This window comes from Orbicella franksi, chromosome 8 (assembly GCF_964199315.1).
Source record: "Orbicella franksi chromosome 8, jaOrbFran1.1, whole genome shotgun sequence".
Classification (NCBI taxonomy): Eukaryota; Metazoa; Cnidaria; class Anthozoa; order Scleractinia; family Merulinidae; genus Orbicella; species Orbicella franksi.
The window spans coordinates 29962244-29976110 of record NC_138152.1 but is presented as its reverse complement, the minus strand read 5'-3'; the positions used below and the strand labels follow the sequence as shown (position 1 = coordinate 29976110).

The following is a 13867-nucleotide window of genomic DNA, read 5'->3' as shown; positions in this document are numbered from 1 at the left end:
TTAACTCGCTCCACCAAGGTGTTTAAATGGGTACCGGCGAACTGAATGTTGGGGTTAACCCTGCGATGGACTAGCGTCCCATAGAGGGGGGAATAGAAATATCCGTAATCGCTTCTCGCTACGCAGAAACCAGGATAAGCTCTGGCCTGGTGGCATGAGCCACTTGGCTCGTATACAGACTTTACCTTCACGGTAATCAAGTAACCAGTCACTGTGGAACAATTACGCCCTGCCCAACTTTGGCTGGTGCTGCCTTCAGATGATCCTTTTCTGTCAAGTTTTAGCAGCTACACCCGCATTGTACCATGAGCAATTTCATCGTTTTATTGAAAGAGACGTTTTAAATAAATGGCATCAACAAGTTTCTGCATGTGAGGCTTGTTTGTATAATTTCGACAATGGAGTAAAGTCGTGGAAAAAAAATGCAACTTGAAAATCGCAAAAATTAGCTAGGAGCAGAAGAAAACTCGTCCCACACTGTAGACGTATAGCTTTATTTTCATGTGGCGTTATTTCATTTCGCAATATTTTTTTTTAGTTCTTGTTAAGCAGATATAACTTACCAGTGCAATTTTTGCCATCTCCTGAGTACCCAGGTTTGCACGCGCAAGTGTAAGATCCACGAGTATTGTTACAAACACCATTCACATCACAGGTATGAGAGTTTGAAGAGCACTCGTCTATGTCTGAAACAAGGTGAAAAGGAGTAAATATGGATAAACGTTGAGTTATCGTTAGTCTGACCATTTCACCGAAACTGAAAAAGAAACATACAGCTTGAGAACAATCCTTCGAAAATTTACGGTAAGCACAGAATATTTTAATGAAAAAAAAAAAAAAACGATTAATTTTACTTTACTCTCGTTTTGACTCATTCTTTGCTTTTGGATGATTTACATTACCGTGGTTATAAACCACTGGCGCAGTCTTCGAAACTGTTAAAAAATAAAGTTATTACAGGGTTGAACCTTTTTTTCTATCAGCTTTCTTATTGCACAAGTGCGGGTGGTTACAGTTTTTTCTAAGCCTATCAATGCAAGAGAAATTTCATAGTTGTTGAAAATAAAGTGAGATTGTTATTAAGGTGGCCGAACACAGTTTTCGCGCGCGCTTTTGCTGATACAATTGAGCGCGCGCACAAGGATTGCAAAGAGCGATCATTTTATTTACTCAACGCCCGCACTATCTGTGCTATTTTTTCTCTATTTTTGAACGCAGTGTATTGATGGCTTTAGTCTTTTATTACAAGGATATGTTAGAAAAGGTAACCACGCAAAGAAACCAGCAATTCTCAACTTTCCCTTTGTTACCGAAAGAACCCAGTTAAATGCAGCGCATGCGCAGTTGCTCGAAAAATTGAGAGCGATTGCTTTTGCAGAAACTTGCGGATTTCTGAGGATCCAGTCGTTAGAATTTCAAGAAATTTGGCAAGAAGATAGTTCAGAAACCACGTGAATGATCTATCGCAAAAAATCTGAATTTTGACATAGGGAATTTTTAATAATACAGAACATGCGGTGAAAACGATTTACGGCGAATTACGAAAATCGCCTATGTCAAAATTTTATCAGAACAGTGTTGACAGAAGGGATTTAATGTCAATTCGTAGTGGGCAAAAGATGAAAAAAATCTAACGACTGGATTTTTTTTTGAATAAACAAAAACCATTTTTTAAGCCTTGTTTTTAATCAGCCCCGTTGCCATGGCAACAGCACACACCTTAGCCAAAATGCGAGAATAAACTTTTCTGTGGTTAACCTTGACTCTTGCGAAAAACGAGCGCCAAAGCATAAATAGCTTAAAAGTAATGGTGAATTAGGCATAGGCTCTTCAAAACTGTGTTCGGCCACCTTAAATTCAGTGTCAACATTAATATGTTGTTTGTTTGATGGTTGGTTGGTAGATTTCTTACCGTTGCAAGTTTGTCCATCTCCGGTATATCCAGCTCTACACTTACAGGAATATGAGCCCACGGTATTCACACAATCTGCTTTCACGTCACAGTTATGAGTGTTGGTGGAGCATTCCTCTAGATCTGCAAAAATCAAATTTCGAAAAAAATGAGAGTCATCAAATACATGAATAATGTTTACAGTACTGGTTTGTAACAAACTATCTTAAAAATGAATCATGGAACCTTTTTGAGCGCGAAAGAAATTCTGGGGAGTTTATTATTTTTTATTAGTAGATTACAATGTATTTTAACCGCATTAAGCAAGAGATTTATCACCTGTAAAGCAAGTAAAGTTGAAGCAGTTATCGCATGGCACGTCATTCCAAGTGTATCCATGCCTCACGCCAAGAGTGTGCACACAGTCTTCGTTGTTCCAGTTGTTTGGTTGCTTTGGAGCCCAGAACCTAAAACTGCTAATTTCTTTGTTTGTCCACACAAAAGAGCCTTCAACACTGCGGTCATTCAGCCCTATCCATGATCTATCGCCAGCATGACGGTGCTGAATAAATACGTTTTCCTCCTGGTTGTGCACTGTAACCAGATCAGAGTTCATCTCAGAACAGTTTGACTCAGCGGTCAACCATGTGGCGCATGCGGGGCTTGAAAAGTAGCAATAACCACCAAAGTAAGTCCATCCTGGCTGGCAAATGTCTGTAGATATAAACAACAATAAATCCATAAAAAGTAAGAGAAATCATTAAGAACGTCTTGAGTGAAAGTTATTAAAGGAAATAGTTGCTTGTCATGTTTCTGAAAAACCTTCAAATGTTTTGCTATTTTTACTCCTGACTGAAACATTGGACGTCATTTGTTACGAAATTAACTTTTAACAATCAAATTCAAGAAATGGCCTGATAAAATCTTATTTTTAACAGCGTAAGTGAGAAAAGTTACTAAAATATGAATACTAAATGAGCTAAACTACTGATCAAGACATTAGTAAAATTAACGATGAATTATTTCGTCCGTACCTGAAAGGACAGTGTATGAGATAGACAGTGGATCATACTTTGTGTCGTACAACTCTTTTAAACAAACTCGCACACCGGTCGTATTGATGTACTGTAAAAAAAAAGAACAAAAATAATCAGTGGTCTTCTAAAATGAGGTCGAAAATATAATTTTCACAACGCTCACGGTGATATTCTGAAATATTATTTAATCTTCGGAAGAAAAAGCAAACTCATACCTCCCTTGGGTTTTCGTTCTAGTAAAACTTACCAATATCATATCATTTGCATCTAGTAGGTATCTCTCAACTTTCTTGGCTGTCTTGGAGACGCCATCTTGTATTTTACGATTTTCCCCGCATTTAATTTGATGGAAAATAACAGATGTAAAAAGGTGCAAAACTAATTCTGCATTGATGTTCCCCCTGAGAAAATTGGAAGAAGCCAAGAACTCTTTCAAATAGACGAGATTTGGTTCGACTGGCGTGTCAAAAATGCAGTTTAAATGGAAATGCCTAATAAAGTGAAGAAACAGAATTACCTCCACCCAAGCAGTTATTCCATTGTGTACTGGTTGTCGATTTCCACCGCTAGACGAATGGTTCGCGGAAACAAACACATTCGGGGTGCTGTTGTACTTTTCAGTAAAGCGGATATCCTAGAGAAAAACTCTCATTAAGTAAGCGGGGTGTTATTCAACTTTGATTACTAGCAAACTGAATTTTATAATAACTTACTGAGTGAGTATTGTTTAAATTGACGCTGTTCTGTGGGATCTGTACCCTAACTCTTAATTTTTTAAAAAAATTAATTCTAGGCAAGCTCTCTTGTAAGACGAAAAAGATACCAACCTTGCAATAGGCATTGTTGTAATCTACAGGTGGATGTTGGGCGTTAGCAAAATAGACTGAACTATGTTCTGTAAAAAGAGGCTTGTGGAGCGAAGAAAACGCCAACCATTTCTAAAAGAGAAAAATAAATAAATGTTAACTAGAAAATTGACATGGAAATAGTATTTTTTTCGAAAAATTAAGTGATATATCCATAATCAAACGTCTAAATCAAGATTCTATTTCTTAATTATATGTCTCGATGGTAAAGTATGCTAGAGACTTAGCTGCCAATGCAAAAGACCAGTGTTAAGAGGCTAACGTAAGTGATAAAGATCTCTCAGTACGTTATGGTTGGTACATAAAAAAAGGTACAGACACTTACAGTATAAACATCGTTGTGAGATCCTGCATAGTTCTGAAGCTCTCTCAAACAAACTTTAAAGGAGGATTGCGTGACGTCTTCAATCCACACACTGGCAGCGTCACGCTTGAGTCCTGCACGATAGTGCGCTGCGGTAACAAACACTGAAGGTATCACTGAAAACTTTCCCTGCATAGAAAACGAAAAAACAAGCTGTTACCGTTGACGTTCAGCTTACTGATGTTGTTGTTGCTGTTGCCCTAGTGCTGTTTAACAGAAACGAGGATTTGGAAACTTAGTGCGGGTTAGTGCTATAATGGCTGAGTGATAGGTGACATTTTCGTCCCATTAGTCCAAGGGAAATCATACAGTATTATATTGAACTAAATCTGATAACTGTAAGTTATTTGAAATTATTCTTCGTGAACTTGAGTTGTAAAATGAAACGAAAAAGTACCTACCGATGGAAAATTGACAGATTTACAAGTCGTTCCAGTCCACCATTGTGATATCCGTACTTCCCCGGCAACACCACCCACTGGAGCCCCTTGGTACGCCATCCAATCAACTGTCACGTTAGCTTTTGATTTCCACTCATTGTAGCCTGCCGCCATTACACATGCAGTGAATTGGTCATAACTGACATTTTCGACCCACGACACAGCGGCATCATGTACATATGACTTGTCACTGGTGTCAATATGATTGACAGTGATCTGAACTTCAAGTGGTTTGTCAGGATAAAACACATAGGGCTTGAGGCGAATTACTTCACAATGAGAATATTCCAGTGAAGGAATGTGTGGCATGTGACGGCGACCTCGCTGGAAAGGAAAACCTTTAAAAAAATAACAGTACAAAACACTAATCAGTACAAAAGATTTAAACTTCCCACGTTTTTTCATCGTAATCATCATCATCCTCTTGGACATCGCCATAAATTTCAGAGTAAAACAATTTCTAACCTTCACAACTACCAGGGTGTTGCACAGAGAAATTCAGTCGCTGAATGCACATTTCCTGTCGAAAGAAACACTCATTGTCGTATGTTGTGCCATTTGATGAGCAGACTGGTTCTTGGTAGGATGGACAACTGTTAACAGCAACGCAGCGAGCATCATTTGGTCCAAACGCTTTACACAGGCAATGATAATGACATGTCACGTCGATGCAAGGATCCAAGTCTGGCAAGACATATAAACAATTGTCACAAAACGATCTGATTTTCTAGTACACACTTGCTTGATAGTTATCCACACTTCTGCCCTCCCAGTGTGGGTTTGCAAGCTTTTACAAACATTACTGCAATGAACAACATCGCAGAGGGGGAAATGGATACAGGAAAGAGAATGCTAAATATACCAAGTGTTTTTTCAATCTCCAGATGGAATCTTTTTACCTACCTCCAGTGACCATGTAGTCGACAGTGATAACATCTTTATTGTTGGCGTCGCTGTTGTAATTCTTCATACACACTTGTGCATCAGTTGTAGATGTATGCTGAATAAAATCAAAGATGAATTAAACCCGGCCTGGTTCAAGTTGCTATCCCGCCCGATTAGTTTTAAAGAACTTATATAAACGAAAGTTTTACTGAAACTAAAAGTTGCTGAAATCGCTTTGAAGCTCAAGTAACAAACAGAAGAGTTAAAGTAATTGTTTTTATTGAATTTTGTTTCCATATCTCGAGCTGTTATATGCAATTGTTACATTCCCATACAAACTGTTATATTTACGTTGTTACGCAATGTCATATAATGTTCACGGGTCCCGAGGAAATTGAGATATTTGTGCTGTTACCTGAGTGTTTGCGAAAATCACACAAAGGTCACAACAGGTATTCCTTACCTCAACCCAAGTGGTGACAGCGTTACAACGTGACCCAGAAAGGTTAGCATTGTTGTTGTTGTCAGTGCGTTTTGGCGTCACTAACACAACAGGACGAGCATAAAATGGTTTTGTGAAGTTCACTGTCTGCAATGGAAAAGGAAAAAATAATTTAATATGGACTGTATATCCGCGAGTCTCTTTTAGAGGTAAGGTTGAGAAATAATCCGTATTGGTATTTATAATGCGCTGATTGCAATGTTTAGATTCCAAACAGAGCAACTCTATTTTGAACAAGAGGAAAAGTATGTTTGATCGATCAATTGATCCCCGAAGATAAAATGAGTCTGAGGAACTATTTATGACAGGTTTTGTGGGCCCACAGGTCAAATAGTTCCATGTTAACAGCCAATTTTAACTTCCTGCATTGTTACGAAAGCATTGCTGTTGTTGCCCTTTTGATGCCCTATTATAAAGAGGATTTAGATAAGAAACAATAATGCCGCGGGCTGGCAATAATTATTCTTACTTGACAGAAAGCGTAGTTATCCTGATCAGATGGTGAGTTTGTATTGCTAAACACGAGACTGTCGGTTATGGTAAAATTGTCAACACTCAGATTTGTGAACGCCATCCAATTCTGCAGAAGAAATAAAAGATATTGTAGTTAAAACCTGCCAATTATTAAAGAAATAAAAACATGCACAATTAGGGACTGTTTTAACCAACGTACAAGAGTACATGAAATTATCGGCAAGATACGCAAACCCAGTAAGATGTTGATAATTAGCCTTTTTTCAGGAAAAAATCTATAAAAGAAGCAACTCTCCTTGTGTTTGCATTCAGCTGCTTCCAGTCAACGGTTTCTACCACATGGTTTCTACAAGTAGCTAGAGGTTTATCAAAGAGCTACCAAAAACATATCTTTTTTTTTGTATTATTTTCTTTTGAAAGCCAACGATTGATGTTTTATGCTGGTACAAAAAAGACTCATCTTGAACAGCTTGAAAATGGAAGACGATCGGGCACGTCACATGGGAAGTTGGCCTCTGATGTATTTGGTAACATCGTAACGCATGTAAATATTTCAGAATGCTGCTCTTTAGTCAGGGGTCATCATGATTTTCATTCAACTTTGATGAAGTTGATATCTTTGGGAGAGCATGGTTCATTAGACTGACGACTGACAGAAAACGAAATTTAAATTTACTCACTATCTTTATGCCTTTATGGGGTCCATCGAAAATCTTTGCTTCTCTGAGACAAATTTTGAAATTGTCCACGCGCAACTCCTCCACCCACACGGCCATGGCATCTTGAGGTCTCTTGGGAACTTGGTGACTAGCAGTTACAAATATGGTTGGTGGAGTCGAAAACCGCTGAAATGAAATAATGAGAGAAGTTAAGATCAGTAAATTAAGCGAGTGAGTGGGTGAATGACCGAATGAACAGATCAGGGAAAAGAAAATGACCGATAATGGCAGAATGAGTTAATACTTGCTTGAGCCCTCCAAGGTTCTTCAACTTACAGACATTTTGAGATTGCAACATATCTTTTGAAAAACTGACGGAACGTTTAAGATGGTAAAAATACAAAATGCCTCAAATAACAAATTAATATTCAAAAGTGAGTCACGCAACCCGCTACACGCTGCAGAAAGTGTAAATATTTTCACAATGAGAGCCCGCCGATGATATTTTAATTATTCAAAAGGAGAAAAATACAAAGTCCAAAAACCACTAATCAGCTTATTGTTTTCGGTTTTGATCTTTCGCATTAGGAACATTTGTGTTGGATGAGGAAAACTAATCTTTGTAGTTAGTCTCAATTGATAAGCGCTTCTTAATTTCAACAAATTTCAAGATAGTAACATCATGTTTTTCGATTGCATTAAAACAGTTTTCAGTTTAGGCTTAGCCTTATGTTGTTTGGCAACTTCTGAATCACAATTGTTTTACTTGAGGCAACCTCTCATCAAGAGAGTCGGCTCTTTAGTGTGTTTTGCCAAATTGTTATTATTATTATTATTTCTTCAGTTATTTAACAATTATTCCATGAGCGCGCGTTGGATATGACATGGTAAATAGCCAACGAGGCCCGTAGGGCCGAGTTGGCTATAACCAATCTCATATCCAACAAGCGCGAATGGAATAATTTTTTTATTAAATTCTCAACCTTCGGTTTTGCTAAATTTTTATTTAAGTTTAAACACGAAGGCGCGCTATAAAAGGGCATAAGCTCCTCCCCCTAATTTTGAATTCACCCAAAAAATCAAGATGGCGGACGATGAGGAGAACAACGGCAAACACGTAGTATTTGCTATACTCGTCAAATACAATAAAACTTAACCTGAAACGGTCAGAAAATATCATTATGATTACTTTTCCCTTTGTTTTTGTGTTTGGAGTACAATATGTCCTCGCTTCGTGTGAAAAACTCGCTTTCTTGCGGTCAATTTCAAATCGCCCGCCATTTTCACCTGACCATAACCGCAACAGGCCATCCGCGGGGCTTCTTTTGTCTATTGTGAGTCTTCAGTTCACCACTTCAGTGGCAAGCAGTTGCCTAGTGGATTTATGCGCAAATAGTAGACGTGTTTGAGGCCGTATCGACGCAGAGGGACGCGAACGAAATAACCGTCACTTTGCTTTGACGTCGTGTGAGAGTATTTCACTTAGTCTGTGACTTTTTGTTGAGATTTGTCTACCATTCGACTCGGAGAATGGAAAGCTTCCCCCCTCCAGATAAAAAGAAACGTACAGAAATCAACAAACGTGCAAATGCACGGCGAGATCCAGCGGAACGAAACCCACATTTCAGTCTGACAATTGAAGTCAAAAAGGATCAGCAAAGTCGTTTGGAAGCTATCAAACAGCGAATAAACAACGCTAAATCAGCTCTTGGTATAGACAGAAAGACCTCTACCACGCAGAATGCTGATTTGATGGAAAGACTTCTTTCGTATTTTGAAATGATTCGTCCATCAGCTGTCGAAAGTAGCTCTTCATCCAGCGCCGAGACTGATGTGCTGAAAGGGCCAATGACGACTCCCTCTCAACCCGTTCAACCATCACCGGGTTCTGTTGAATTACCTGCCCGACAACAAACTCGAAAAAGACAGATATATGTGGAGTCTACAGTGGATGATGGAAGCTATGTGTGCACGAAGTCATCTTTGCAAGCACTGTGTAAGTACTTTACCACAAATCCTTTGTGTGAATTTTGTGGCAAGGATTACAAATGGGGTTCCGCTACTTTTTCAAGTCAAGGCCACGTTTGTGAGATAGAAGTTCCCTGTGTGTGCGACGACTCGGTTACTTGGCTCAGTTCTGGAGTTCTGGGACACCCTGCAAAGTACTATGCCAATGTTAGGTGAGTACAATATGTACATGACATATTTTGCTAGTGAGCATATTTGATGAAAAATATTCCAGGAAATTACATTATAAATACTATAAGCTTACAAGTATATTCTCTTCTATCTTTTTTATGGCTTTGCATTTTTTACAACATGTCATTGCGGGGCTAGCTAGTTTGCACCATTCTGTTCTCCCATGTTTTATCTGTTGTAGTAAATCTGTATGCCAAGGTGAGTGATACATTTGAAAAAACCTCTTTATAGAATGGTTCATGCTTTCACATGTACTGGACTTACTGAAACTCAGTATCATGGCTTTGCTGAAGCTGCTGGCATTGGTTGTGTGATGGACAAAACAATTGACACAAGTATGTGATTTTCAACTTATACATTGTAGTATGTTATCTTTAGTTTTTCTATGGTGTGCTGTTTCCTGTAATTTAACAGCAGAGTGGTGTAGTCTGTAGTAAACTAGCATATACCCCTATCTTCAGTTGGGGTATCAATTGGATCTCTCCTTTCCATTTTGGCTTAATGAGCTTTATCATTTTGTTTGGCAGTATATAAAGACCAGGGATTTGGATATATGTCTGTGGTTCAGGAACTGTGCAACAGGACCATGGCCGATGCAAGGGCAGAAGTTAAAGCTACACAAGACTATATTACAAACGGTGATGTAAGTTGACATACAACTGGCAAGATGTTAGCTGTGTATGTTCAGTGTTGTTGCAATTACTTGCATTGGGCAAAATTGAAAACAACACCTCACACAGTGCTAAATGACTTTTTTATCTTCATTTGTTACCTTCATTTTCTTCAATGCTTTTCTTTATTTCCATTCCTTTTTATTTCCAATGCATCTTTCAGTGTATAATAACAGATGCCAGACATGACTCGAGTAGATCAGCCATGCATTCTACAGTGACAGCTATTTCTATGAGGTAAGAAATTCCAGCCTTTGTCGCATGAAAAGACCCATGCAACTGATAACTCTTGTCTCACTTTTCTCAAAGGCTGTTTCCACTGTTTCCGCTATTTCTATGAGGTAAGAAATTCCAGCCTTTGTCGCATGAAAAGACCCATGCAACTGATAACTCTTGTCTCACTTTTCTCAAAGGCTGTTTCCACTTTTATCATCCTATCATTCATCTAATTATGTGATTTTTGCCTCTCAGCAACAAAAAAATTATCTCTGTCTGCAATTGGAGCCGTGGAGATGAAAGGAGTGCTCCCAGTAGAGAAGTTCCGATGACAAAACAGCTGGTAACAAACCTCACAGAAACTGAAGGTGCCTAATTGTGTAGTAGCTTTTGTGTGTTTGACAGACATCAGTGCATTTTTTTTTTGCCTATTGGCTATACTCAGTAAATGGAAATATCCTGCTTTGGTACTCACAGGTTCTTGTAACTCTGTAACTCTGTTTCTCCATTTTCACTGTTATGTTTTTGGGATTCCTGTCTTGGTAACCAAGGACTAGTGTAGGATAAAAACCATGATAATATATCAAACGTACCCTTGTTTGTAGGATACAACATAACAGAGGTGGCCCATGACTGTGTCCGATCATTGAAAAATTGGTTTGAGCAAAAGGGCATCAAGAATTCATTTGACACCTGGCATGGTAAGTATGTTTAAAAGTTCATATGTCAGTGACTGTCTAGTGCTCTTCAGTTTGCCTGAGCAGCACTGCAAATATATTCATCAGCCTTTCCACTTTAAAAACTCTTTCCTGCTTTAGGTACTAAAGGAGTGGCACGTGACATGAAAAAAGTGTGCAGTGGTGCTCAACGTGATGAGGGGAAGACCTGGTTCTCTGAATTATCAGATAAAGGTACAGGGAAGTGTTAGTTTTGAAATTTCAGTTTTTGTTGTTGGGTTTTTTTAATCTACATTTGGAATCTTTATCATGATGTTGTTTTAACAGCCAAAGCCACCAAAACACATTTCTACTGGGCAATGAGGAACAATGATGGGACTGATGCTGGGTTTCAGAAGTACCTACTCAACATTGTGGACCATTACCAGGTTTGTAGATGTGCTTCCTTGTAAACCAGTGTATAATATAACAAATCAATAACATATTTCGTACGACATTTATTGATTTGTATATAGGACGGGCCATTTTTAAAGGGCATGGTAGCCCAGAGGTTTTTTTTTACACATCAGAAATTGGGAGTTTTCGTAGTAGTAGTAGTAGAGATACTTAGTAGTTTGATGCCACTGAACAGTGCCTCTCTTTGCCCAGGAGTTCTTGTATATGTACATGTAATGTGTTATTAGGAATCAATCCAACAGAATGCTGGGTGTAAATTACTACATTGATAGCATTATAGCAGGGTAGATGTTGAGGAAATTTAAATTTGGCATAAAATATTACTTTAGGGCAAGCATGACCACTGTAATAAAGATTCAAGATGTCAACACCCAGGCTATGTGTGCAGCAAAAAGCCCTTGACCTCACCACAAGCAAAAGAAGCCTACATCAAAGCTATAACAAAGACCACCATCTACAAGAACCCTTCTGATTATCTTCTGGTTAGTGGGCATGGACAAAAGCAAATGACATTTTAAACTCGACCAAGTGCACTGTGGTGCATATTGTTGTGTAGAACAAATTTATAAGACAAGGGACATGCCAATCGCATAGTGAAAAGTACATGTTGACTCTTTACTTTCTACAGTGCCGTGACACCTTTTACATTGAGACTTTTCATGTGGTGGTCCTTATATATGCCCCGAAGAGAATAAATTTTGGTGACAATACATATGTGATGAGGGTCCATCTGGCCATTTTGGATTGGGTAAGTTGCTATCAATACTTGTTAGACATAGTTTTTGTTTTCTGTTTATTTCTTTTATGAAAACATTTCATGTAGGCTCTAAGCTCTTCGGGTTTACCCAATGATCGATGGGAGGGCATATGGTACTATGAATTAGATGGACTGTACTGCATAATTATAACACTTCACTTCAATTATAGAATGAAAATGTTGCCCGCGAGGTTTCCTCAATCCAATTCTACCAACACTCCCGGCATCCAGACAGAATGGCCCCAACTAGAGTGCTGAGACCAAAGACATTCATGTTCAGACAGGCCATATGGAATGAGGTGTTCAAGAGGAATAAAATAGATGTGAACCCATTACCAGTTTGATTTTTTTTTGTTTCTATAGTGATGATAATAGCAGAGGTACAGGAAATGCAAAGGCTGTTTCTGGAACAACACGAGCTTGGGTAGCCAACCCCTTGGGAGTGCCAGACTTCAGTCTATTTCCTTACCTCTGCTCAAGGAATATGTACCTGCACAGTAATATACAGTTAAAAAAAAAAAAAAAGGTTATGAAAGAAAAGAAGAAAAAAACAATGCTATACTTAAATTGAGAGAAATCATGTAGAACTGAATGCTCCCTTTAGTGGGTATTACATCCTTGTTGCAGTTAGTGTTTGCTGACTATGGGATGAAGATGAAATGGCAAATTTGTGTAAGTAACCAAGTTTGCTGTATGCTGCTCTTGTGATCATTTATTTAATCTGTAGCCTGCATGTAATGAATAATCTGAAATCATCAATCATAAAAAAAAAAAAAAATTCAAGATATTGAGGTGGTTGTTCTTGTCCTCATTGCTAAAATTGTTGTTGTTGTAATCTATCAATGTTCAATTGACCCTATTTTATGTTTTAGTAAACAGAAATAATCAGCTCCATTCCGGAAACAAGCACACAACCAAGAGGAAAGTTTATACTGGATATTTGTATTTCATTAATGTTCAATACCAACTTATTATTATAATAAAAAAAAAATTGTCGCATAGATATCAGTTGTGAGGTACAACGGCAGTAATTTGAAATGCATGTCTCTTTTTTACATTCTGCATTTACATATGTCTATTGTATTCAGCACAATACTTGAATTTATAATATATTTATAATTATTATAATATAATAATAATAATAATAATAGTACTAACAATAATGGTGATGGTGATGATGATGCTACATATTTTTGTTTCCAACACGACTCTTTGCATGTTCCATGCTTATAGGTGTTGCCATGTGCCTCGCCTAGTATGTATTTTGCAGGCTCTATGTTGTTTGCAGAACCTATTGAAGTGTCATGAAATAAGGCCACTACTTGTGTGCATTCCTTTTCAGACATGATGTACCTTTGGTCTTGGATTGAGTTCATGGATGATCAAGGAGATTTTAAGGCTAAGTATTATTTCAGTTGCCTTTCTATTTTCTGTTGAAAAGAGTATTACTTCAGTTGATGATGTTCATTCAATTCTCTTGAATGATGACTTCAATTTAGTTTATTTTGCTCGGAAATCTTCCCAACTGAATGACAATTACTGTAAATAGCACCTGTCTATATATCAATAGGGAGAGGCAATAAACTGCACCCAATTCCTTTTTTTCTCCTATTAGGATTACAGCATAAGTTGAAAGCAGTGGAAGAATAACATGAAAAATGATGATCAATCCCTCAAGATGTTGCAGAGTGGAGTTCAGAATTAGGGCTTACAATGTATTGTGAAAAAATGTAGCTTCAGTTGTAACTCGTGCGTTACCATTTTGGAAATAAA

General features: G+C 38.0%; 4 protein-coding genes across 5 annotated transcripts in view; 1 reads left to right on the top strand and 3 right to left on the bottom strand.

Moving 5' to 3' along the window:
- The window catches only part of LOC145494531 (uncharacterized), a 64969-nt gene that overhangs the window by 22148 nt on the left and 28954 nt on the right, over window positions 1–13867 (bottom strand). The window lies entirely within an intron of this gene.
- LOC145495761 (uncharacterized) overlaps window positions 535–13867 on the bottom strand; it is an 18930-nt gene continuing 5597 nt past the window's right edge. The window contains exons 3-15 of the mRNA XM_081475352.1: window positions 7140–7304; window positions 6455–6565; window positions 5947–6072; window positions 5502–5598; window positions 5064–5282; window positions 4560–4936; window positions 4120–4287; window positions 3756–3866; window positions 3446–3562; window positions 2926–3016; window positions 2231–2605; window positions 1913–2035; window positions 535–686 (exon numbers count right to left, since the gene is read on the bottom strand). Coding sequence (XP_081331478.1) covers window positions 535–686; window positions 1913–2035; window positions 2231–2605; window positions 2926–3016; window positions 3446–3562; window positions 3756–3866; window positions 4120–4287; window positions 4560–4936; window positions 5064–5282; window positions 5502–5598; window positions 5947–6072; window positions 6455–6565; window positions 7140–7304 — 2232 coding nt within the window. The remainder of the gene's footprint in view (window positions 687–1912; window positions 2036–2230; window positions 2606–2925; window positions 3017–3445; window positions 3563–3755; window positions 3867–4119; window positions 4288–4559; window positions 4937–5063; window positions 5283–5501; window positions 5599–5946; window positions 6073–6454; window positions 6566–7139; window positions 7305–13867) is intronic.
- Window positions 8302–12466, top strand: LOC145494536 (uncharacterized). Of its 2 annotated transcripts, XM_081474028.1 has the most exons (11): window positions 8309–9298; window positions 9549–9652; window positions 9845–9960; window positions 10152–10225; window positions 10460–10572; window positions 10810–10905; window positions 11023–11115; window positions 11209–11309; window positions 11667–11819; window positions 11966–12085; window positions 12265–12466. In XM_081474028.1, the coding sequence occupies exons 1-11, from the start codon at window positions 8649–8651 to the stop codon at window positions 12436–12438; spliced, it is 1794 nt and encodes a 597-aa protein (XP_081330154.1). In that variant the 5' UTR covers window positions 8309–8648; the 3' UTR covers window positions 12439–12466. The 2 variants fall into 2 exon arrangements, with proteins under 2 accessions (XP_081330155.1, XP_081330154.1); XM_081474029.1 differs by lacking the exon at window positions 11667–11819 and having other exon boundaries at window positions 8302–9298.
- Window positions 12545–13867, bottom strand: part of LOC145494544 (uncharacterized) — a 2551-nt gene continuing 1228 nt past the window's right edge. Inside the window, exon 2 of the mRNA XM_081474037.1 lies at window positions 12545–13867. This exon is cut by the window's right edge and continues 506 nt beyond it. The gene's annotated coding sequence lies outside the window, so the exon portion shown is untranslated.

What these genes read in the sequence shown, in the direction of transcription:
- LOC145494536 (XM_081474028.1), top strand. Translation starts at nt 8,649, where the DNA reads ATGGAAAGCTTCCCCCCTCCAGATAAAAAGAAACGTACAGAAATCAAC. An exon ending in GGACAAAACAATTGACACAA is followed by an intron (nt 9,653 to 9,844) that starts GTATGTGATTTT and finishes TTTGTTTGGCAG; the next exon opens with TATATAAAGACCAGGGATTT. An exon ending in CTCTGAATTATCAGATAAAG is followed by an intron (nt 11,116 to 11,208) that starts GTACAGGGAAGT and finishes TTGTTTTAACAG; the next exon opens with CCAAAGCCACCAAAACACAT.